The 24,227-nt window shown below is 54.8% G+C and overlaps 1 protein-coding gene across 2 annotated transcripts in view; it reads right to left on the bottom strand.

Annotated features, from left to right (window-relative positions):
- SEPTIN12 (septin 12) overlaps positions 1-17,486 on the bottom strand; it is an 82,903-nt gene extending 65,417 nt beyond the window's left edge. Inside the window, exon 1 of one of the 2 annotated variants that reach the window (XM_073362595.2) lies at positions 17,456-17,486. Coding sequence is in view for 1 of the 2 variants with exons in the window: in XM_073362594.2 (XP_073218695.2) it covers positions 2,774-2,828 (55 nt within the window). In the remaining variant the exon portion in view is untranslated. Of the gene's footprint in view, positions 1-2,773; positions 3,044-17,455 lie in introns of those variants that run through there. The other variant, XM_073362594.2, reaches the window with a different exon arrangement.
- Between the last annotated feature and the right edge of the window lie 6,741 nt (positions 17,487-24,227).

Genomic DNA, 24,227 nt, shown 5'->3' with positions numbered 1-24,227 from the left:
AGTCACTTGCCTAGGGTCAGGGACAGAGCCAGAAATCAAACCAAGGGCTCCTGATTCTCAGGTTCCCTCACCACTCTTAGGAGCAGATTGGTGGCCAGGGACTGTCAGATCTTAGAGACCAGCCCCCCACATCCCCCCAAACAAAGCAGAGCTGAAGGGAAGGAAGAAGCTTTGCTTTCAGCTCAGTGGCTTCTCCTGTGGACTAGCAATGCTGCTCTGTGAACGAAGTTCCCTGGCTCATCCCTCAGCAGCACAGCCTTGGATCCTCTCCAAGAGCACAGAGGGAACCTGTAGGATGCTGCAGATCCCCGTCCAGAGGGGGCAGTGGTGTGAAACTCCCACACCCCTGACTCAGGATGGATCCCGCTTTCTCTTCCACCTCCTGCATCCTCAGAATTTCCATGAGAGCCAGAGGGAGCAACAGAGAACTGATAAGAAGGGGGCAGTTTCCGTTTCTTGTAGGGGAAGGGCACCAGTGGGAGTCCTAGGCCCTGTTTTCTCTCCTCCCCGGGGTATTCTCTGCAGGAGTGGCATTCCCCTGCCCCCGCTATCCGTGCCTTCTGCATCTGCCACTGCCCCAGTCCCTGCCCCTAGGAGGCGGCAGCAAAAGGAAAGTGCAAAGGCTGGTCCTGACCTAGTGAGGAGGTGCTGAGATGCTGCAGTCCAGCGATTTGCACCGATTCTGCTTAGAGCTTGTCTACACGGGAGACTTTTCCGGTTACACCATTATCACTGAACCACTCTAGTTCTCCCGGAATAAACCCCCCGGGGCCACTCTTGTTCCAGACTAAGAATGGCTTCTTCCAGCACGGTTTAAACCACTTCCCAAGGGACACAAGCTCCACCAAACAAGGCCCTCCTGGACCAGGAGGAGCCAGGTCTCCCCTAGGAGGGCTGGGCCAGTGTAACTACACCACTGCACTGGCCCAGCGATCCTGGCATGGACCCAGCTGAAAGGGGGGCAGGTCACAGGGCACTGGCAGTGGTGTCAGGACACTACACTCGGGGCTTTTGCTGGGACAGCTCTGTCACCTCTTCACCCCCCTGACTACACAGTTGTGCCCGCAGAGGTTTGTAGCACAGCTTGTACACATGGGACAGGGGCTACACTGATATCACACTGGTTGAAATTCACACCCTACCTTATGCCAGTATAACTTTCCCATGTAGACGAGCCCTTAGGAGCTAACTGGCTCCCATTTACTGGCAGCTCCCAGCTCTGCCCCAGTCTCCCTGGGTGACTTTGGGATTAGTCTTGGTGCCTCAGTTTCCCCAAAGCAGGGGATAACAGTCCTTCCTTTCTCCCATAATTTTTCTCTCAAGATTGCAGGCTCTTTGGGCCACATTTTTGTGTTGCACCTAGTGCAACAGGGCCCCTGAGTACTACCCTAATACAGATAATAAAGACAAGCAAGCTCATATTTCACCCTTTTTACCTCTTTTCTCCCCCCGAGAGCTCTGCCAGCTACAAGATTGCTTTTAGGATTGGAGCTGCTGTTTGCTGCAGCATGCAGAATCCCCCCCCCTCCCCCACCCCATGAACCCCTTACAAGCTGCTCCCGGAGCACTGAGCGAGCCCCACATCACCCCAAGAGTTACAAAAGCACTTGGCCACTGGGCTCAAAAGCTTGGGGCAAGTTTTTCCAATCCCACAATGCACTGGCCCCTTCTCCGCCCCCTCGAACAGAAACTACAGACAGCTCGGTGATGGCCTGGGCCCCAATCCCAGCCCCTGGGTGTGCTCTCAAAGGGGAGATTGTTCTTGGGCTTGCTGGGCTGCACATTTGCCTTGTAATCTAAACAAGAAGAGCCCTGCCTCGCAGGCACTCTGCAGGCTGGCGAGAGCCCTTCCTTAATTACAATCTGTGAAATGCTGAAGCGGAATCAATGCCACAGCAACAGCTGGTAACTGGAAGCTTTTTCCCTGCTCCCCTTCCTGTCTCGACAGACACAAGCTGGTTATAGGAGCCTCCCCCTCCAACCCCGCCTCCCCGGCTTTCCCCCCAGACCCAGAGCTTTTCCAAACTCAAGTTGTATCTGACTCCTACTGCGGGTTGGGTTTAATTACCTGCATTCAGTCTAATGCCTGAGCCAGCCCGGCCCCTGAGCACTGCTTAGTGCTTTCAGGCCTCCAGACAGCCTCAAATCCCAGACCAAACCCCCTGCCATCCCCCCCACCCCCATCTCCACACAGCTGTGCTGCATACACCACACCTACGCACGCTCCCTGACACAAGTGCATTGCTCTACACGCACACTATATTCTGCACACACAAGGCCCAGGCACCGTTCCGGCCCGGCCCAGGCGTGCGATCAATGCCATTTACACGTGTTATCATATTTCCTCTTCGTGTAGGTTGGGTCCAAGTCCCAAAGGAAGCTTGAGCCAGGGCTCCCAAAACTAGAGAGAGCAGCCTGGCTTGGGGCAGTCCTTTCCCCCCCTCCTCTGGCTATTGTTTTATGTCACACGCCAGGAGTCACTTCTCCTGGGCATTGTTTCCTGGTTTCCATAGGCCCTTGGGCAAGGACCTAGGATGGAGCCCCCCACTGGCAGGAGGGGGTGAAGCTCAGCGGCTGTGCCTGCTGTTGCCAGCGGGGAGGCAGCTGGCCTCACGGCTCGTGTGTGCTGCACAGCATGTATGCTCCGGGCGGGTAAATGGGACGTAAGAGAGCAAAGCCGGGTAGGTAGCTCATGCTGCGTGGGACAAGGTGCCCAGCCTGGACAAAGCAGGAGCCGGCCGTCGAAAGCCCAGGCACCCCATCCCAGCCCTACCTTCGAAGTCCGAGAGGATCCCCTCCAGGTGATCGTTGACGGACAGCTGGGACATCCTGGCTCACTTCACCCTGACAGCAGGGTGGGTGGGTGCTGCTCTGCTCCTGGGATGCCCCTCCACGTCTTCTAGCTTGGGCAGAACCTCGCCATGCCAGAGGGAGAGGAGAGACTCTAGGGAAGGGAAAAGGGGGGAGTCTGACCCAACTGCCTTCCACCCCCAAGCCAGCCAGCCCCCTCCAGAACCCAGAGGGCTTCTGCTCTCTGGGACGAGTGGCAGCGGAGGAGAGCAAAGGGGAAGAGAGAAGATCCCCTCCCCCTTGCCCAGAGAAAGAATGACAGACCCCCCCCCCCATCCCCGCACCATACAGCCCACCCCCAGCTAAGCCCTTGCTGGGATCACATTGGCTGCACTGGATTGCCTGTCCCTGCCCTGTGCAAGGAGAGGAGGGGAAAGCAAAGAGGAGGAGAAAGCCAGAGAAAGGAGGGGTGGGGGGCCCAGAGTCAGAGCAGCTCTTGGCACACAGAAAAGTCAGAGAGAGGGAGAAGGGGCGGGGGAGGCTCTGCAGAGCGCTCCAGCAGTGGGGGCTGGGGGGGTGAGTTCTGCTCCAGCTCAACCCATGGCTGCCCCCAGCCCAGTCTGGCTATAGGGGCTGGTGGTGCCCCACCCACTTCCCGGCGCGGTCTGCCCATGTTCCCGGCCGTCCCAGGGGGTCAGCTCCTGGAGCCCTTCCTGGGGAGGCTGCCAACAATGCACCGATTGCGGGCCGCACACCCACCTGAACCGATAGCGGAGGACACAGGCCGCCCTGTCTCCGAGGTTGAATCGGCCCCCACGGTGCACTGTCCCAGAGGGGCTTAGGGGGAGCAGAGATCGGGTGCAATAGGGAGAGAGAAGACAGGCTCGGCTGGACTCGACAAGGCAGGTATTTTCCAGCTCCAGAGCCCACAGGTCAAAGATCACCTAGCGTTTCTTGACCTCCTCCACCCCCATCAGGGAGGGACCCGTTCTCAGCTCGGGCCCATCCTCTGCAGCCAGACTGGAGTAGGACTGGCCTTACTGCCCCAGAGCCAGAATCAGTTACAGGGCCTGACCTGGGGGCAGCCATGGGAAGAGAGATGTTAATCAGGGATTCCCAACATCCCCCTCTCTGGAATCCCGGAGGGGGATTTTTGGGGTAACCAGCAGTTTGGGAATCCTCCTCCCAGCATAGCTGCTGCAGGAGCTGACAGCAAACCAGAAATGAGGGATGTCGGGGTGACAAGCTTTTGCCACTCCCTGGGGATTTACAACACCCCACTAGCCTCTCACTGCACAGAGCATGGGGTGCAGTGGGGTGGGGAACAGCAGGGGCATTCTTCCATGCTCCCCCCACGAACAAAGCTCCCCCCACAGTAGATTGTGAAGGTGCTCAAAATAGGATTGATTGTGCTCTACCAGGCTCCTTGGGCACAGCTACACTGTGGCCGGGGGGGGCTCCGCAGCATCACTCCACTCCACTAGGCTCCTTGGGCGTAGCTCTTCTTCACTGGGTCTCGGCCGCCCTTCCAGGATCTGCTGGGCTCCTGGGGCTTGGCTTTGCCTGGGTGGGCCTCAGCAGCGCACTTCCCAGCGGAGCACCTAGCAGACAGGTTGGATTCTTCTGCCCGACAGCCCCCACATCTGCGGCGTGGGGCAGTTCTGGAGAGTTGCTGGCTCAAGGAGGTGGTGCTAACTCAGGCCTACCGGCGGGCACATCATTCTCCTTCTCTCTCTGTGCCGGTGGACCGGTCTCTCTCAGAGCCCCGGAAGGGCTCCCTCTCCCTTCGATTAGCCAAAGGAATATTGCCCTCGACCACAAAAAGCTGAAGCCTAGCCAGGTCCGCCAGGGACCCTAGCACGCGACTCCACACCGGGCTCAAGTGAGATGGCCCACGCTGGGCTAACTAGGGCTGCTACTGCAAGCAGGAATCAGTGCCGGCCTCCCGCTGCTCCCCAGAGCTACAGCAAAGGCACAGTGAGCGTGTGGCCGGCAGGGAAAGGGTTAGCTCTCCTGCCGGCTTGTGGCTTGTGCAGCGTCTGTTGGTGAGGGGGTTCACAGCCAATGTGGGAGGGGCAGCGAAATCCCTTCTCCAAACACAAGATCCCCCTGCAGAGGCTTTCCCCAAACTACCCAGCTTGACACCTTTTAATCTAGCGGCTCAGCTGAAAGTAAACAGCCAGGGGCTTAAATGGATTCTGGGGCCCCTCCCGCACTGGGGCGGGGAGGTGAGGCCCCATTCCATGGGGAGTGGAGCTGTGGGACCGGGGGCTTTTTGTAGGGAGGGAAAAAGCTTCAAACTTGTCAAAACTGACCCTTTTGTACACAAAAAAGTCTGGGTTTCCTATCTGAAATGACCTTTCATCTTGCAATTTAAAAGGGTCTTGCCCCCAGAATACAAGGAAAGCTCTGTCTGGAGAGCAATGCCCCGCTCTGCCTCCGAGTGGAGGCTGTGAGCCCTCCTACGGCCTGCCCCCCCCCGAACGGATCTGCTGGCTGGGCCACCTTCTCCCTGAGCACATCCCAGCTCAGCAAACACACTGATTCCAGGCTCACACTGTAGTCATGAATCCAGCCTGCTCCTGTGATAGGGTGAAGTCCCAGATACCCAGAACCTTTTGTTAACTCCAGAGGTGTCTAAGCCCTTGAAGGTCTTCAGGACACTCATCTCATGAGCTGCCAGTTCTCAGCAGTGCGCTCTGTTGGGGGGCTTCCTGGTTTTCCCTCCATCCTCATCTCCTCTAATCCAATAGATAATTAACTTGATTTTTTCTTGCCTGAAAAGACTGGAGAATGTGACTGTGAGAACACAGCTAATGCCCCAGGAAAGGGCGAGGGGGCAGGTAGGGAAGGCCCCAGCCAGCTGTGCATTGATGAAGTAACAAGGACTCAAAGGACCCCCAGAGCAGTACAACGGCGCTCACAGAAACATGGCCTCTGGCCAGATGCAGCATTCCCTTTTGCTGTGGCTGACTACGGTTCTAATTTGTTAAGCACCAGCAGTGTGCTCGGCCCTGTACGTATGATACAGACAGTCTCCGCCCCAAGGAGCTTACATGGGAACGTGAGATCTTGGTAGGACCTAGGAGGTGGATGTAGAGGAACCAGGAAGCACAAGGAGGACGAATGACTTGCTGCTTGTTTGGATTTGTTCAAGCACAGGAGACTTGCTCCTTGCAGCTGATACAGAGATCATTGGAGGGATCTGAGTGAGTGAGGAGGATGGCTTGGTGGGTAAGGTGAGCAGACTCTGCAACTGTGGTCTCAGCATGAAACACTGGGGGACAGAGGTGGGTCCATGAGAAGTCTTCTGTTACCAAGCTAAAGGGTCAGCGAACCCTGGCTGTAGGTTTTGCTGGGCACCGATGTGCACCACAGTCCCTCTCTCAATAAGTGGGGTCTGTCCGACAAGGTGCTGTTTACATCTGGTCGAGTTGTATATTTCACCTCATTACAACTCACTGCAATGCTGCGCTGCTCTCTGGTGGTCTCTGCAAAGGACACTTACAGCGTTTAAAGAGCCCACAATCAACAGGAAAGTATAGATCAGGATTTAAGTCTCCTTCGTTAGCATAGGGCCTGCCCAGCCCTGGATGGCCAGGAGCACTGGTTGCTATGGGACTGCAGCCTTCAGCCCTATTCCTGTCTGGTCACCGTGGCTTTTGTTGGCAGGAACAAAGCAGCCCATTCTCTCAGCGCAGACGCTGCTTCCCCACCTGAGCCGGGGTAAGGTAGCAGAGCAGATGTCCTCCGAGGGCGTGTAGGAGAGGCCCAGGGACACCTGCCATGGAGCAGCAGACAACCCCCCAAGTCACTCTCTGAAGTAGCTCTGCCTGGTAACCTGGCCTCTGCCACCCGCTCAGCAAGAACTGCAGCTTGTGAGGCGAATTCCACTCTAGCCCTGGCAGCAAGCCATGGTAATGCAATCAAGAGCAGGATTTGGACCTGTATGTTTAGGCTGAGACAAGGGACAGCAGGGGGGAGTTTTGATTTGAGTTCCTAGAAGATGGGGCCTCTCTTCACGTCATGATGGAAGAGCAGTCTGGGGAAACCCACACTAGGCAGTGTTCCCTCTAAGGCAGATTTTGGGTGGTTGGTAGAACGGCAGAGGGAAGGTCAGTCACAAGGGACAGAAGATCTTGTATCAGGGATCAGAACAACATACCCTTTTCTTCTAAGGGGTGCCAGGACTTTCTGTCTTTAACCATTTCCCAGGATATTCATTCGAATCCAAAGAAATGCCCATTGGCTTTGGCTGGCTGCACAGCCACATTTGCATTTACGTCCTGCCAGCTTTCTAGCAAACCAGCGTTCTGGCAGAAACATCAGTAAACAGTCCCAGACAGATGATTTCGGACTCCAGCATGAGTATCAGCACCAGAGAACAGGGTGTAAACAACACACCACATGACCCACGAGCCCAGCCAGAACAGCTCACGTATCGGCTGCTCACATGCCACTTCTAGATAGACGCTCAGTCTCTGGTCACTGATCTTGTTCGGCAGCTAATTCTCAATGATAAACAGGTTAGAGGCAGTCCTGCACCGATGGGAGACTGTTTGGAAAGAGGGTGCAACAAAGGAACATAGACTCAGAGAGGAGGGGCAATTCAGCTCAGCTATCGCACAGATAGGAGCAGGACCATTAATGGGGCAAGGTCTGAAGACCAGGAAGAGTAAATTTCCTCAATCCCACCCTCGCTTTTTCCACCAGCATTACAGCCCCAACAGATGCCCACTGCCTTCCGCTGGGAGGGCAACTGTGGTTTGGACTTTACTCTTCCCTGGTTATTTTCAAGGCCCATCTGCTTCTTTCCTAACTAAACCATGGCTCCTCCTGCTAGCCTTACCAAGCCAGCAGGAAGCTGGATCCTTACTCAGCCTTGGGCATCTTCCCCCAAAAATTCTTTGCAGACAGTTTGCTACTGGCCATGATGCAAGAGCCAGAAACACAGCCAGATTTTTCCATCCCAGGTGGAGTTGGCAGCGTCTTTCGCCTCATAAGCTGCAGCCCATTGTCTGGGCCTCACTGAGGGAAGGGAGAATCCTGCAAAGTCTTTTTAATGAGCCACTTTCCCCGACTGCTTTGATTTTCAGCCCTGTTTTGTCCTTCCATGGCCCGTCACCAAATACCTTTCAGACTGGGAAGATTTGTCCTCTTTACCAACAGTGCTTCATTCCCAATTCCTTTGCTTCATGCTCCCACGTGATCGCCTGTTCAAAGGAGGAAGGCTCTGCATCAAGGCCAGGAAGGATTGTCTTGGGCAACACAACCCCAGCATAGCCATCTGTCTGCCTGCAGGGAGCATTTCCAATGGCCAGACAAGCCAGCCTCAGAACGAGGTGTCTCTCCTCCAGCTGCCGGCACAGGCCAGCCAGGAATTTCCTATATAGCTCCTGCCACTCAAAGAGCAGGGCCAGCTAGACATGCCCCTCTCACACAGAAGAGAAAATAGGGGCTCATTGGCTAAAGATCTCCTTCCCCTTCTGCCCCATCAATAGCAGAGGATTTCTCTGCAGGAAACCAGTTACCAATCAATAGCAAAACCATCCCTGATGTTAACGCACGAGGGGTAGGCTGAAAAGTCTAGATAAAGCTAGAGATGTGAGATGCCCCAGGGCAGGGCTCAAATGAAGTGGGAGAGGTGATGGACCAGCCGTTTGTCTGGGTTCATTCTATTTGCATTTTGCTTTGACTTGCAGACTCCGCACCTCGGAGGGACAACTCCACTGAAGCTACCAGCGTCAGCAATGGCTTCCACCCCAGACCATACGTGCACAGGCCCAGGTTCTCAAATCAATGGGAGTTAGGCACCGAGCTATCTTTGAAGATCTAGACCTTTATCCCATCGGTAGGTCTCCATGATGGGCACGTATCATTGCCCTCACTTTACAGACGCAGGAACAGAGGCACAGGGAGGGGAAGTGATTTGGCCAACGTGGGACTAGAAGCCAGGTCTCCTGGTTCCCAGCCCATTGGATCATATTGCCAATCTAGTCATCGCAGCTTCAGAACCAGCTCCAGAGCCAGGCGACACCTGCCCGGGTCCAGGTGTGCTAGTAGGTTCCACACAGCTCAACCCAAACGCTTCCCCCTTTGCAGGTCCTGGGGCTGAAATACACCCCTACCCTCAGGGCAGAAGAAAACTACCAGCACACCTACACTCCAAGCTGAATGGCGGAGCGTCAGTGGCCCTATTCCCACAGCTAGGAGAGAACAGACCAGCCCATCTGCAAGCATTTAATGCCATCCCCGCCTTCCTCTTGTCTTGTTCCCTCAGCAACAGAGACCAGGAGCAGAGGGAAACATCGAGCACTGAGAGAGGAGGGGAAGGAGCGGCTCAGGGCCCAGCATCAGAGGGACCAGAGGCTGCACACTCCCGTTTGGATAGGAAGAGTCTGTTGAGCTCATCATCCCGTTCGCAGGAGAGTCTCAGACTAGTGGCAGGCTGGCTCAGGGCTGAGGAGAAGGAAGGCTCCGTCACTGTGAGCAAGGAGGTAGAGCAGCAGTGTGAAGGTCGGTATGGACAGAACCATACCTGGGCCCCAAATGCTAACTGAGCAGGTTCCCCGAAGCCCCAACTTGGACTGGAAAAGCCCGGAAGGCCTCTCTGAGATGATCTCTGGTGATTCCCCCTCCCCATCAACTTTAAGGGGAAAACACGCTGGTGTTGACTCCATACAGTTGAAAGAGCCTGCGTGACAGCCCTGAAGCACGCCGGCCGGAAGCCAGCACAGCCCACTGACTTGTTGACCGAGTACCCCACCAGGCTTCTGCACTGTGGCTCTGGAGCCAGGGACTCTTATCATCCTGGGGAACTCCTGGCCACTCCGCACGCCAGCCCCACCATTAACCATGGCTGGTGAAGCCCTATTCCATGGGCTCCAAAGGCCACCAGGCTCTAAGTCACTGAGACTGCGTTCCCCTCCTCCCCCGTCCCCCTGGGAAGGGTCGGAGGGTGAAGGAATTAAGCCAGGTTTCTCCCTTGGTATCTGTTAACACGCCCAGCTCCAGGGGATGGGAGCTGCACCAGCCGCAGGAAGCCAAAGGACAGCAGGGGGAACTGCTACTTAGATCACATTGCCTCCTGTTGGCAGAAGTGAGAACTTTCCAACAGGAAGAACTTTCAGGAGATTCAGCCAGGGCCCCGTTTGCAGTGGGGGTGAACGGCCTGGTAGCTGCCCAGCAGCGCACTTTGCGAGGGATGTCTTGCTCCGGTGCATTCCTCAGGAGAGGCAGCAGCTGCCCACCCCGCTCGCTGACAGGAATACCCAGGCCGTGTTCATGCAGAGGGGGAGAGCTCACGAAAGTGGCACCAGCCAAGTGCCCTGCTCATTACGAGCCAATGCCTGGGTCGGCTTTGTCCTGCACTCCTGAAGCGCTACCATGCAGAGAGAAGTTGGGAAGCAGCATGGAAAGATGGCTTGGGATCCCCCTCATCCCAGGGGAGCTTTGAACTGGAAAGTCCTCTCACTCGGCCCTCCTTCTCCCTTTGGTGTGGAGCAGGAGGTGTGTAGCGATCTCACCGGGGAGTAGAGCTCAGGCCCACAAGGCACATGGGGAAGGGCAGTAGAGATACCCTGGTCGATTGATCCCAGATCCCACCCTCTGCTGGTGTAAGCACATTAAATACAGGGTGACTCCCCACCCTCCCTTGTCAACTCCCCTGACATCAGAGCCCAGGCTGTTGCCTTATCCTAAGGCCAGCAGCGACCTCCTAGAGGATGGCAAGACCAGAGTGCGGAAATGGAGCTGCACCCAAGGTTACAGGCTGCTGCCGACCAGGACAGAGCCACACCACCCACAGACGCCTTCAGCAAGTCAAGGGAGCTGTACTAGCATGGGCCAGCTGAACATCTGGATGGTTTGCGGGATTGCTCTCTGGACAGAGAACAGTTCCCATTTAGAGCATCAGTTTGGCCAGCTCAGGCCATCTGTGCCAGAAAGCTGCTACCATCTGCAGGCCCCATAAAGCACCCCTAGCCCAGTGGGGTTGGTGGGAGGAGTCTGGCAGTCACAGAGGGAGCTCAGTCCAGTTACAGAGGAGAAGTCTTCATGTTCCTATTCTCCACTTCCCAGAGGCCAAGGACCAAGTGGGCCACAAGGCCTGAACAACCCTGTCCCAAGAGGTGGGTCCTTACAGCTGGCCTCTGCAGCAGGGGCTGGTAGCAGTTTGGTGGGGAGCTAGGCAGCTCTGGGCTCCAGGCTGGCACCTTTGCCAGCACCGCATGGGCCTCTTCTACTGAATCGCTGCAGGAGGCAGGATGCTTTTCCGCAGCCTGGCAGTGTGCATGACACCCCTCCTGGGACTGGGCCTTTGGGGAGTTAGGGAGCTCTGAGGTCTCCTGGGGCGACACTCCTGGAGGCCCTCTGCCCTGCTCCCCAGCGGCTAGTGCAGCGTCCCACGCCCTAGTGCCAGGTGGCTGCTGTGCTCCTGCCAATGCCGTGTCTGATGCAGAGAGCCACACTCAGCAGCCTCTGCCTCCAAAGCCAGGGGCTGTCTCCAGGGAGTGCCTTGGGCCACCGCAGAACCTCTGGACACCTCCCCCAGCCCACGCACAGCCGCCAGCTCCCCACAATTTGACACCACATGTCTGCACCGAGGCCACCCTGCCCCTGCTGGGTTATGGACACAGCCATGAACAGGGGCACAGGGACAGCTGGTAACAACCCTCTATAGCCAATCTGTCAACCACGCCACCAGCGTGGGGCTCTTTCCTGGGCACACGTCACTGGGGCACAGAGGGGCGGATTGCGACACAGAGAGGGACCCTGCCACGGGGGAGTTTCCAAGGCAAGGCGAAGAGACTTGCTCCATCCATAGATCCTGGAGACCGAGAGCCGCCCCCCCATACACATGAAAATAAGCCCTGTTATTTCCCATAAAACTGCAGCTCATCAGATACACCGGTGGGGCTCTCTCACCACGGCATTCGCCCTGTAGTTCCCAGGGAAGCCAGGAAGTGGCACTGCAAGACAGCTGACTGGCTGGGGAGGCACCGGAACTACTTTCCTCCACTGGGGCCCCCAGTGATTAGTGTTGTGTGAGGTCAGGCCCCCCGGACTCCCCACTGCTCCATGGCAGGTTTGGGAAGCCCAGCTGAGGCCAAACTCCAGCAGCATTAATGGGATATGGAAACCACTGCCCCAGCGAAGGCTACCGATGGGGCTCAGCAGGGTGATGGAGGGGCTCGGCCCTGGGCTGGTCTCCCGCTCCCTCTCTCTGACTCAGGGGAGGTGGAGATGCAGCCTCTGGAGGGCATGGAAGCCTGCCCTCCCCTCACACCTCTGCAGGGCCCTCCCAGTCCCCACTGGGAGCAGGCAAGGAGCCCCGGGGGGGCCGTGCATGACCAGGGTGCTCACTCTCACCCTTCAATAACAAATGGCCCACTGTGGGGCGTCTCTGGAGGGCACAGGGCATGCCCTACTCAGAGGGCCATGAGGGAAGAATTAGAAGTTGGCCCAATAAAACCCTCAGTGTTTAATTTGTAATAAAGAGGTGCCGGGGCTCAAGGAATTTTTTTTATATTCATAACTGATGCAGCAAGCCTAGAGGTGCCAGGGCTACGAACTGCCAGTCCCAGAGGTGCCGGGGCTACAAACTGGCACAACTTAAGCACTGAAAACCCTCCTGGTGCAACACGTGCCATGGAGCAGGGGCAGCTGCAGGAGAAGAGGAAGGTGCATTGGCTGGGCTCGGGGAGGACTGGAATGGCAGGGGGTGCTGCGGTCAGGATTGAGGGGCACTGGCAGCACAGCTGGGGGAAGGGGCAGGACGGGGGTAGTGGGAGTCTCTAGATACGGACCCAGATGCATTAACCACACGGGGCTGGGAAGCAGGACAGCAGAAGCAGGGGCTGTTGTGGTTCACAAGGACAGGGCTGGATGGAGTGTTCGTATGGGGGTTGGGGAGGGAGGGGCAGAGAAAGCACAAGTTCGACCAGGCAAGTACTGCCTTGCATTGGCATATTTGCTACTCAAAGGCTTGGCTCCTCCTTTGCTCCCTAGAGTTCTCTCCTGGGCACACGTCCCTGAGGGGCACAGCGAGGGGCGGATTGTGACACAGAGAGGGACCCTGCCACCCTCCAAAGCAAACCAATTCCAGCACTTGTGCAGCGCTTCGGGAACCGATGGTGCTGAGTGCGTGAAGGCTAGAGATTACGCTTCCTTCTCCCCAGTTCTTTGGCATGTTCTCTTGGGGAACAGACTTTGGCTAAGCTCTCCACTCCATCTGAGCTCTGCTCAGCCCAGCGGGATGGGCAGGATGGCAACAGGGAGCCAGCTGCTGCTCTGTGATCCTGGGGGCCCATCTGGGCCGGGCTCAGCTCAGGCACAAGTTACAGCAGCCTATGGGCTGCTCTAATTTATGTCACTGGTTTAAGGTTCCTAAAAGATCCTACAGCAGTGGAGGATCAGCATAGCAAAGCTCGGACACACTCTCTGCACTAGTGGGCGTGCGGGTATGGGGCAGATGGCATAGGTGGTAGCTCTATGAGCTTGATGGAGAAAGTTCCCCTCCACCAGAAGGGGGCCACCCTCTTTGCACCCCCTGAGTAGTGCAGAGGGGCCAGATCACAATGAAAAACTGGACTTCTGGTTAGAGGCAAAAAGAAAAAGCAGCTACAGGCAGAGGGTTAAACAAATGCCTAGAAACCGATACATCTCAAGGGATATGTCCTTGTAGGTGATGCTGAAGGGCTCTCAGCTTTCTGACTGCTGCAGGGAGTGAACACTGCTTCTCCTTCCGAGGGTTTCCAGGCTCCACGGAGCGCTGAGAAAGGAGCCTTGACCCTCAAGGCTGCTGGGTGGCTAAAATAAGCTACTTTGAAGATCTCTACAAGACGCTCATAATGCTGAATGCACTAGCGGCACACGGCAGGGATATAATGAACAATGAAAAGAGGTGCAAGAGGCTACAAACTATCTCACAGCATGGCCAAGATATCCTGGGGAGAATCCAGGCTGGGACTTTGGAGCAACTGAGCCATGCCTCTACCAATAAAAAGTCTGACACAAGCTCAGCTGTGCTGTGTGCAGAGATAAGCCGAGTGTTTGCTGCAGGCAGGTTGCTGCCAGCAATGTGAATTTCACTCCTGCAGCAGACAGACAAGCACTTGACAGTTTGTATCAGTTACCGGAAAATAAAATTATAGGACTAGACCCTGGTGTAAAGCAGCACTGCTCCACTGAAGTCCAGTCAGGTAGATTATTAGGTCAAACGTACATCCCAGCGAATGTGTGGTTTTTCTGCAATCCCTCCAAGCCAGCTAACAGAGACAGGCCAGGAGCCAGCGTGGAGGTTCAGGTCAGTGACTATTTAGCAATGAGTAGCAAGCCCTTAGCCTTAGTTAGATAAACAGCTGAGGGAGAAGTTCCAGCTTGGTGAGCATCACCGTTCACGGTACGCAAGTGAGCCCAGGTAGGCTCCACTCCAACCCATGGGGCAGCCGCTGCGTCCATCCCACTCGCTACCCAGCCAGGGCTTCGGCTGTTCGAGGATGCCTAGGATTCTGCCAAGCTGCCCGTTTCGGGCCAGCGGGGATAAAGCGAGCTCCGCTGCATGCTGGGGGATCGGGGAGGAGTTGCCCTGTCTGAGACCCGAGACTGTCTAGGGCAGGAAAGTGGGCCTCGCTGCCAGCCCCCAGAAGTAATGATGTGAGCCATTGAAGGATGGGTGGACTCTCCCCCCTGGTGGGACAGGAGGATCGTGGGTAGGGGGTGCTGAAGGAGAGGGCTCCTCAACAACTGGAGACACTGACGCCCTCTACCAAGCATGAGATACCAAGGCTCCCACATAGACAGATTCCCCCAGAATTAGAGCCAGCCAAGCCCGTTTCTCCTGCTTTGAGATACCTGCCTCCATGCGCTTCCTGTATTAACCTCCCATATTAACGATGAAAACAAATTACAATTGCCCCAATGGGCACTGCACACACACACCCTCCAAGATAGGGGTCCTGCCCCGGACAGCTTACATCCTACCCAACCAAGGCCAAATTCCCACCCCCACTACCCACCTGGGGCAATGAGAGACCAAAAGTGACTTGGCCAAGGTCACACAGGGAGTCTGTGGCAGAGCCAGGAACTGAACCCAGAACTCCTGACCTTCATCTTAGCTCCCTGGCACTTTGTGGAGAACCAGTGTGCTCTCCTTGGTGCCCCCGGTTGTGGAAAGGCTGGGCCCACTGCTGAAACAGATTATTTCAAATTAAAGTAAGGCAGCGGCCCTCCCCGATATTTTAAAAGCAAGATTCAGAGCATGTTTCCAGCAAAGATAGGCGGGGTCAGACTCCCCGGCTTTCATTTTAGGCCTTTTTACCTCGAGGGCCACTTTGCTTCAACTGGTGGCAATGGGCCATGAATCAGATGGAAAGGAGCGTTCATTATAAATAGCTGTGTAGCAGCCATAAACCTGCCTCTTGCCATTCCAAACCTGAGCCAATAAAGACTAAAACCTGCTGGCACCTGCCCCCCAGGACAGCGGTCTGACCAGCAGGGAGGGATGGCTTTTATCCCCATGTCCCAGCCCTGGGACCAGCTCGGACCTTCATGTGCATTGCCAGCTGCTCTCAGCGTTCCTCCTTGTTCCCGTGATTCCAGCAGATTGCACCATTCCTGGCCCCACAGTATGACAGAGGGAATCAGTGAGCCCTTGTGCCCCCAGCAAAGTAACCATATTGCATGCACAATGACGGGGAGATAATTTTAACAAGCTGAAATGACCAGCAAGTCCCCATTAGCGAGGCTGCATAAGGCAGTTAGCTGATGACCACAGCTCTGCCACAGCCAGAACTGGAGTGGCTTTGAGAACTCATTTGTCTCCCTCAGTAATGAGATCAGAGAGCAGGGGAGGGGGGGTGTTAAAAGTTTTTTCCTCCCCTCACACAGTGATAGAGATCTGCAGTTCGGGCTGGAGTGACACAATCTTCATTAGCCCTTATGGGGATGCTCCAGTCTTCCTCCCCGACCGAAAGACTGTGTTGGGGAAACTGGATTGGTCCTTGGAAGGGGGAGCCTTTCCTACCGTTCCCACCTGGGGTTGGAGAGGCTGTTGGGAGTGGAGAGAAGGGATGGCATTGCAATTAAGGTATTGGCCAGAGATTTGGGGTCAATTCCGGCTCTGCCACAGACTCCCTGGGTGACCTTGGCCAAGTCACTTGTGGGCCAGATTCACAATAGACATGGACCAGGGGTCGGCAACCTATGGCACACGTGCCAAAGGCAGCACGCGAGCTGATTTACAGTGGCACTCTGCTGCCAGCCTGGGGTCCCAGCCGCCAGCCCCGCTCAGCCTGCTGCCAGCAGATGGATGGAACCCCGGGCTAGCAGCGGGCTGAGCAGGGCTGGTGGCCAGGACTGCAGCTGGCAGGGGCCAAGTGGCTCAGCCCACTGCTGGTCTGGGCTTCCGTCCGCCACCCCCCACTGCCTGTCTAGGGTCCCGGCCGCTGGACCCGCTCAGCCCACTGCCCGTCTGGGGTTCCGTCCGCTGGCCCATGTAAATAAAAATGTATTACTGGCACTCAAAACCTTAAATTACAGTGAATAAATGAAGCCTTGGCACACCACTTCTGAAAGGCTGCCGACCCCTGACATAGACATGGCAACAACTGACCCCGGGCACCCAGGGGAAGTCTCAATGCCAAGTTAAGTGCCCCAAACAATGACTGGGCAGAGTTTGGTACCTAAGAATGGGATCCTCAGAAGCCGGTAAGCTGAGCAGGGCACTCCATTGCCCCTCCATCTCTCTGCAACCCGCATCAGGCCTCCTGCCATAGGTGTGCTCAGAACATGTCTGCAGGATTGGGCCCTGCTGATGAGACAGGCTAGGGCCATGGAGTTTGGGCTGCAGCTTCTGCTGGGGCACTGAGCAGCTCATTAGTGGTAGCAGCAGGATTTAGGCAGCATTGTGCATGCCCACTAGCAGAAACTTGGACCCCATGGGGCCTAGGGTGTCTCTGGGGTCAGGCAGTGGCGGGGCAGTGGTGTTTGAGAATTTCAGTAGCGCCAAAATGTTAGACTTTAGGTGCCAAAGTATCTTTGTGAATCTGGCCCTTGGTAGCTCTGTGCCTCAGTTTCCCCTCCGTTTGTCTATTGTAAGCTCTTTGGGGTAGTCCTAGCTCTTACTATGTGTATGTACAACACCTAGCACCATGTAGGCCAAGTGTAGAATTACTGACCTAACTCCCCGAAGAGCTTGGATCCTCCCAGCTGGTACAAACCCAGAGGACTACCACCCCTTGAATCAGGCCTGCCACCCCAGAGGATCCAGATCTTGCATTTCCATGCACGTGGGCATAGAGCTTTCCTCTCTGCCTTTGAGGACCGCACACAACAGCTCAGCTGCAGCGCTGCTGTTCTGGAGAAGGGGGGATTAGCTGCGGTCCCAGGAGACATTTTTGCAGACAATCTTCCACAGCTACATGCAGCCACCCGAAGAGCTCTTGGCAGGCAGCTAACAGATAACCAACCTGTTTATCAGGGCTTGGATTGGCCAGGTGCCTCCCTCCAACCACTGGTGAATGTGGGAGCGGCCCCCTGGCAGCCTTCCTTCCCCAGCCTGGCCGGTACCCACAGCCTTCCAGGACCCCCTCCGCCCAAACCCAGAGGAGAGAAAGCAGGACAGGGGACGGTAAGAAAAGCTTCTAGATCTAAGGCTTTAACTCACAGTGTCCTGCAGCCAGCTGGGCTCCACAGCTCTCCCTCCAGCCCAGTACAACAAGCCCCACCTGAAAGACTGGCCCTCCCCAATTTCTCCAGGTCAGGTGCTCTCCCTTGTTGTGCAGCTGTTAACCCCTTCCTTGCCTGGCTCCCACCACCCTTCCCCTAGGGCCTGGGCTACACTACAAAGTCTTGCCAGCAAAACTTGCCTTGCCAGACAGCCTTGCCTGCATCCACTCTCAATTACAAGTCCTGCCAATAAAACCCTGCCCGTCTGCTGGTGAATTTAGACCAGTTCCCAAGCAACACAAGCCCTCTGCCACTACCGTTCTACCAGTATGATGCCTGCGTGGATACCGAAGAACAGGTACTACCACAAGCAGTCCTCCAGCAACAATCCCACTGCTGTCCCCATGGCAGGGACCACTGGTCAAATGTTTGAATTCGGCTGCCCGGGAGTCACAGTGCCTGGAAGTCCCCCCGCCCCCCAGTGTGTTTTGGAAACACCTCTTTTCCTGCTAGTGCTAGCCCACCTTTGTTACTGCACACATACGGTTCCAGGCAAAACTCCAGCTCAACCTCATTCTGCAGCCCTGGATGTTTTCATCCTGTGGGGGGGAAGGAGCAGTGCAGACCCAGCTGCGGGATTCTCACAGGAATAAAGATGTCTATTGCAATATTGCAAGGGAGATGCAGACGCAGGGGTACGACAGGATGAGTCCTGCTGCTTGGCAAAGGAGAAGGAGCTACATCAGGCTTATCAAAGGGCAAAGAACAGTGACAAAAAGTCTGGTACCATTTCCCAGACCTGCTGCTATCATGTGGAGCTAAATGCCACATGGAGGGAGGATCCCACTACCAAGTGTTGTGCAAAACACAACATGCGGCGGTAACAACAGGACCATTTGGCTCACTGAAATCCAGGCTACTCATGAGGCATCTCCACCGGCCCTACAGTCTGCCAAAGGCACTCTCCACGGTCACCCTGCCCCTGTTCAGGTGGTAGTTACATCTTTCCTCGCTGCTGTCCAGGTGCCTGGTGGATGGCTTCATGAGCCAGGGAAGCAAAGGGGAGGCTGGCTCCCTGGGAATCACAGTAGGCATTGAAAGAAATCCCACAGATAGGAATGTGCTGGTCCAGGAAGAATGTCCCTGCATGCGGCTTGTCAGAAAGTCCTGTGTTCCTAAATACATCAGCGTCCCGGACCTTTCCTGACCACCTAATGCTAAGAGTAGTGAAATGGCCCCCCATGAGCTTCCAACACTTACATAAAAAGGGAGAGGTCTCCCCTTCTGTTTATGTGCTCAGAGGCAAGGTGGGGAGGGGGGTTTCCCATCTGTTGTCCCATCCGAGTTCAGGAAGCCCAGTTCAGTGACTCCACCTATTATCTCCTGCACACTGTCCAGTCACAGTGCTGTGCAGCAGGAGGTGTTCGGTGCCCTTGTACACCTGGATGATGACTGCCCCCACTGCAGACTTTCCAATGCCAAACTGGTTGCCCACTGACCAATAGCAATCTGGGGTTGCCAACTTCCAGAGCGTGATGGCCACCTATTTCTCCAGTCAGAGCAGCTTTTATGTTGGTGTCCTTGTGCTGCACCCAACGCCAGAAACGTGGCCTCCGTAGACAGAACTTCTGCTCATCAACCCAGATTTGCTTAATGATCCGGTGCCAACATTTGTTGCTCATTTCATGGGCCTGAACCATCACTCCATTGTCAGGAGTGCCAGAAGCTCCCAAGAAGGAGGGGGCCACCAGCACATGGACCATGGCCCAGCCCCCACTCAGCCTCTTCCCTGAGGCCCCGCCCTAACTCAGCCTCTTCCTGCCTCCATTCTGCCTCTTCCCCTTAGGCCCTGGCCTCACTCTGCCTCTTCCCACCCCTACTCCGCCTCTTCCCCCTGAGGCCCGGCCCACTGCTCGCTCCTCTCCGCCCCTTGTCCCCCCCGCATCACTCACCCTCAAGGCCCCCTGTCCATTGCATGCATCTGGTCAGTGAATGCCTACAGTGCCTGGCCACTGTCATTCATGTCTGTAACATTCACACCTCCTCAGCATTTGCCATTTCCCTGCTGCCTGGGTAGCCAGGATGGTGGTTCCGCAAATACAAAAGCAGGAGTTGCCCTGTCTCTAAAACAGACAAGAGAGCTCCACCGAGCCATTCAACATCCCTGTTTCCAATGGCAAGATGGTGGAGAGGTTGCAAAACGGTGTGGAAACAAGCAGATTATGGGACTGACCAGAGGGAATGGTGGGAATTTGATCCCAAACCAAGAACGGCGCTGGTCTCCCACAATGCATGGCAAAAAAATCTCCCCCAAGGCAATGCACTGGAGCATGGTGTGGGGGATGCTGGGATGCCTAGCCACCATGCCACACAGTCTTTTGCCGTAACAACCTGACACTGCAAGATGGCAGCCAGACGTGAAAGCACTCAGCCAAAAGAGCTGTCAGTAGCAGTCCGCTGGCAGGACTTTTGCCAGTGAGACGTTCTAGCATAGATAAGCCTTATGTGAGCAAAGAGTTAAGAACTCCCCTGCAGCCATGGTACAAGAGTCCCCATTGGAGTGGATGAATGGATTTGTGGTGACGGTCTTTTAGCTGTCCTGGATTTCAAATCTGACATGGATACTGGGAGGACACAGGTCCTGACCCTCAGTAACTGCACTGGGGGCAGGAACTAGGGGGCAAACTTTAAGTCACCTTTGTGCTCCTGGTATTCTGGGGCCAAACAGAGCCCGCCCCTGGCTCCAGCTGCTCTGATTCACACCCTGCTTCTCCTTGTCCCCTGTAGGCTGTGGGGAGCAGAGAATAAGAACATAAGAATGGCCCTACTGGGTCAGACCAAAGGTCCATCTAGCCCAGTATCCTGTCTACTGACAGAGGCCAATGCCAGGTGCCCCAGAGGGAATGAATAGAACAGGGAATCATCAAGTGATCCATCCCCTGTCACTCATTCCCAGCTTCTGGCAAACAGAGGCTAGGGACACCATTCCTGCCCATCCTGTCCAATAGCTATTGATGGACCTATCCTCCATGAATTTATCTAGTTCTTTTTTGAACCCTGTTATGGTCTTGGTCTTCACAACATCCTCTGGCAAGGAGTTCCACAGGTTGACTATGCGTTGTGTGAAGAAATACTTCCTTTTATTTGTTTTAAACCTGCTGCCTCTTAAAAGGGTTAGCTGTAGTGCAGTACTGTGAGAGCAGATGGGCCATGGTAAACTCCTTAGGCCAGTTTTACATTGGCCTGAGAGGCCTTCTGCATATGGTATTCTCAGGGTCCCATTTCCCCCTCAATCTGAGGCCCCTTTATGCTGCCAGGGTGGGGTAAAGGGGCTTTGACATAACTGAGAAGCAGGCTCTGGAAGCTTAGGGGTAGGGGAAGAGAGAGTAACCAGTTGGGAAAACAATCCCTCCAGTGCCCTGTTTGTGACACAGAGATCATTCGTGGCTGACAGAGAAAGTGGGCTCCATCTGGGCCCAACAGTAATTCTGCCTGGATAGAAAAATACAGAAGCAGCCCTGAGCTCTTTCACTGGCGTGTGGGTTTTGTGTCATTTATGATCATATTGTACTGTGGGAACAGCAGACCGAGGAGATGCACATTAGCACTGGCCTCGTTCCACCAAACAGGAGTGTAGTAAATCTAACCAGCTTGTCGGATAACACAGGACACTGGAGCTGTGTGCTCTGCAAGGTATCTTCCATCAGCCCCATGCTACACAAGACACTGGTTGCACAGGAGGCAGAAATGCAGCCAGGGAAATATACCAGCATTTGTGTGCAGTGGATGTCTCTGACTTTATGACATGGAGGTGCCAATACAGTAAATGCCATGGGTCTGATTCTCCTTTCACTTACCTGGGTGTAACTCAGGAGCGGCTCCACCAAACCCAACAGAGTTACAGGGGGAGAATCAGGCCCATAGAGTTCAGTGGAGTCATTCCTGATTTATGCCAGTGTAAACAAAGGGACAGTCAGTTCTAAAAGCTTCCCTGTGTTGTGTGGTCTCGGCTTGTGCCTGATATAAAGATGCCCAAATCACACCCCACTGGCACCCCGAGCACAGAGGACGAAGACTGGGGTAAAGCCCAGCCCCCTAACTCCTGTGCGCTTGTGCCACGGGCAGTCGGAAGGTTTCTTCACGTGCCCTTTAAGTGCAAGATGCACAGAGACCACAGCACTGCCTGGGGCACTACACACCCCCAGGGGAACCCGGCAATCCCCCTACCTGCTCACTGGCCCTGGGACAACCGCTGCAAAGAGCAGTTCCAGGCCTGCACGGGCACCGTGACTCCAGTCACGACTAGTGGAGCTGCACACCGCCACCGTGCACAGCAGCCAAAGCCATCATGGAGCCCTGGGCTAGCAGGTTTTGTTCTGAGCTCTTTGGCAGCACAAACTGCTGCCTGGCTTGCAAGGGGAAAGGAGTCCGATGTCTTAGGCACAGGCAGATTTCCCTGTTAAATGGCGACTATTAAAACATAGCCAGAAAATATCACTGCCGGGAGAACTTCCTAGTACCGTCCCCCACCTGAGCAGTGCCAGACGGGCAGTCGGACGAGGGAGCAGGGCACTGGCACAGACTGAATGGCGAGAGGAGAATATGACCCCAATGAACCATGTCGTTCGGTCCAGTGGGAGGTGGACCTGGTGCATTAACACATTCCCAACGTGCGCCGTACTGAGCATGTTAACACGTGTGACCTTTCTGCCGTGTGTTTCAACGGTAGGCGGGGCCAGCTGCCGCAGGAACACCCCTTCACTCATCCTTCCCACGGAATGAAACACTTGGCTCAAGCTCCCACCAGACAGACATTTGCATCCAAAATCTGGGACCTAGGACATACAATGAAAAACCCTGGCTTCCCAAGCTGGGGTATCCCACCTCCAGGAGTGCTGTGTCAAAAGCCAACCTCTTCGATTTATATGGCTCCCGTGCTACAGCATCTGAGCGCCCCACATCTCTAGTGTATTTATCCTCACAACACCACTGTGAATTAGAAGGGTTATTTTCTCTATTTTAGAGAGAAGGCATTGAGGCCCAGATCCTCAAAGGACTGGAGGCCCTTAAATCCCTTTGTGGATCAGGGTCTATGCAACAAAGTCCAGGGTAGAGCTGGAATTGGACCCAGGTCTGGACCATCATGTAGGCAGAAAGGTAGCCGGCTGCTACGTTCCCCACAAAAGCGGCTATAGTATTCAGGAGTCTCGGGCGGGAAGTGAGAATGAGCAGTATCCCACTGAAACTGCAAGGGGGACGTAGGTATGGAGAATGAAATCACTTAGGTGGAATTTGGCCAGTAAAATGGTGTTAATGACACTCCTGACTTCGAAAAAAACATTGTCCCATCAGAAAACAGGAGCAATGACTTCAGGTCCTGCAGCATCACGATAGTGAGATGCGGTGTTCTGGAGCATTGCCGTAGAACCCGGTAGGGTTTCGTTTGTTCAGTAATGACTGAGTTGTATCGGCTTTTCTTGGTGCTCATGACCCTACTATGTGAGCAGCACACAGTCGTGCAGTTAGCCTCACAACATGCCCAGGAGTAGGGAAGTATTAGTCCCATCACAAATGGGAAACTAGCACAGAGAGATTAAAGACCCAATGCTACTTTCAGTGGAATCATTAGACAATTAGCCATTGACTTCAATAAGACCAAAGTTGTATTCCCACAGACTGCCTGCAGCCGGGAATAGACCCAAGCCCTCCTGACTGTCCGTCCAATGCCTTAACCAGAAGGCCGTCCTTCTCTCTGACTCAGCCAGCTACTGAACACACCTGACATTGGTTTGCCATGAAACATGAAAGCGGACCTCACAACACCGGAGGGTACAGTGTGGCTAGTGGCAAAGCTTGAAACTGTGCTTAAAAATAACAGCATTGATCCTATTCCTCTGCATAGCATTTTGCAAGTCAGTCTTGGGTTTGTTTCTCCCACTCTCCCCCAAACACACAGTTTTGGATTTAGACGTTGGAGGTCACACTGGTTTTAAAAAAATTATTTTGGTGCTTTCAAAGTCGCAGCAACCTGCTTTACCCTAATTACCAACTTCTGTGGATGGAGAGACAACATCAGCCAAGGGTGTGCTGAGTTAATACGCAGTGAGAACCTGAGAAAGCCATTCCAGAGGGCATGTTCCATGGGAAATACATCATTCAACAGGAGGTTAGAAGGACTCTCAGCCCTCGCACTTGTGTATGGAGAGTGCAAATAACAAGTTTTCTGGGAATTAAAGTAAGAATAAATAGGACCTTAGTCTGGGCAGGTTCCTTCAGAAATTAAACAGAGCAAGCTTTATGTCAGTTTAACTTAAAAAGGAATCTCTCCCCAAACAATAAACCACATCAGGGCGGAATTGCTGCTGCAAAGAGGGTACCAAAGACACGGCAGTTTCTCACAAGTGGGTTTGCATTTTGGAAATGGGGAATTTCCTTTTGATTTGTATTGGGGACGGTGGGTGTAAACCCTCAGCTTGTGTAAATTGGCAGAGGTCCCTTGACCTCCATATAGCTCTGCTGACTTCAACAGAGCTACGCCAGCTGGAATCTGCCTGATGTTCACAGCACAACTACTGAGGACTTCCTTGGCTCTGCTGCCTTGTCAAAGGTTAAGAAGAAGGTCCCTGGGTGAAATTCACTCCTGCATAGAGGATCAACACAAGCCCCTTAATCACTGAAGCCAATGCACACAATGGAATAACAGCAGGCTGCTACTTCTCTCAGATGGATCTGTGGGTGTTTATCTCCCAACTCACCTCTGGTCACCTTCC

This window comes from Lepidochelys kempii, chromosome 10 (assembly GCF_965140285.1).
Source record: "Lepidochelys kempii isolate rLepKem1 chromosome 10, rLepKem1.hap1, whole genome shotgun sequence".
Classification (NCBI taxonomy): domain Eukaryota; kingdom Metazoa; phylum Chordata; order Testudines; family Cheloniidae; genus Lepidochelys; species Lepidochelys kempii.
The sequence above is the reverse complement of the archived record's forward strand: the minus strand, read 5'-3'. Positions and strand labels throughout refer to the sequence as shown.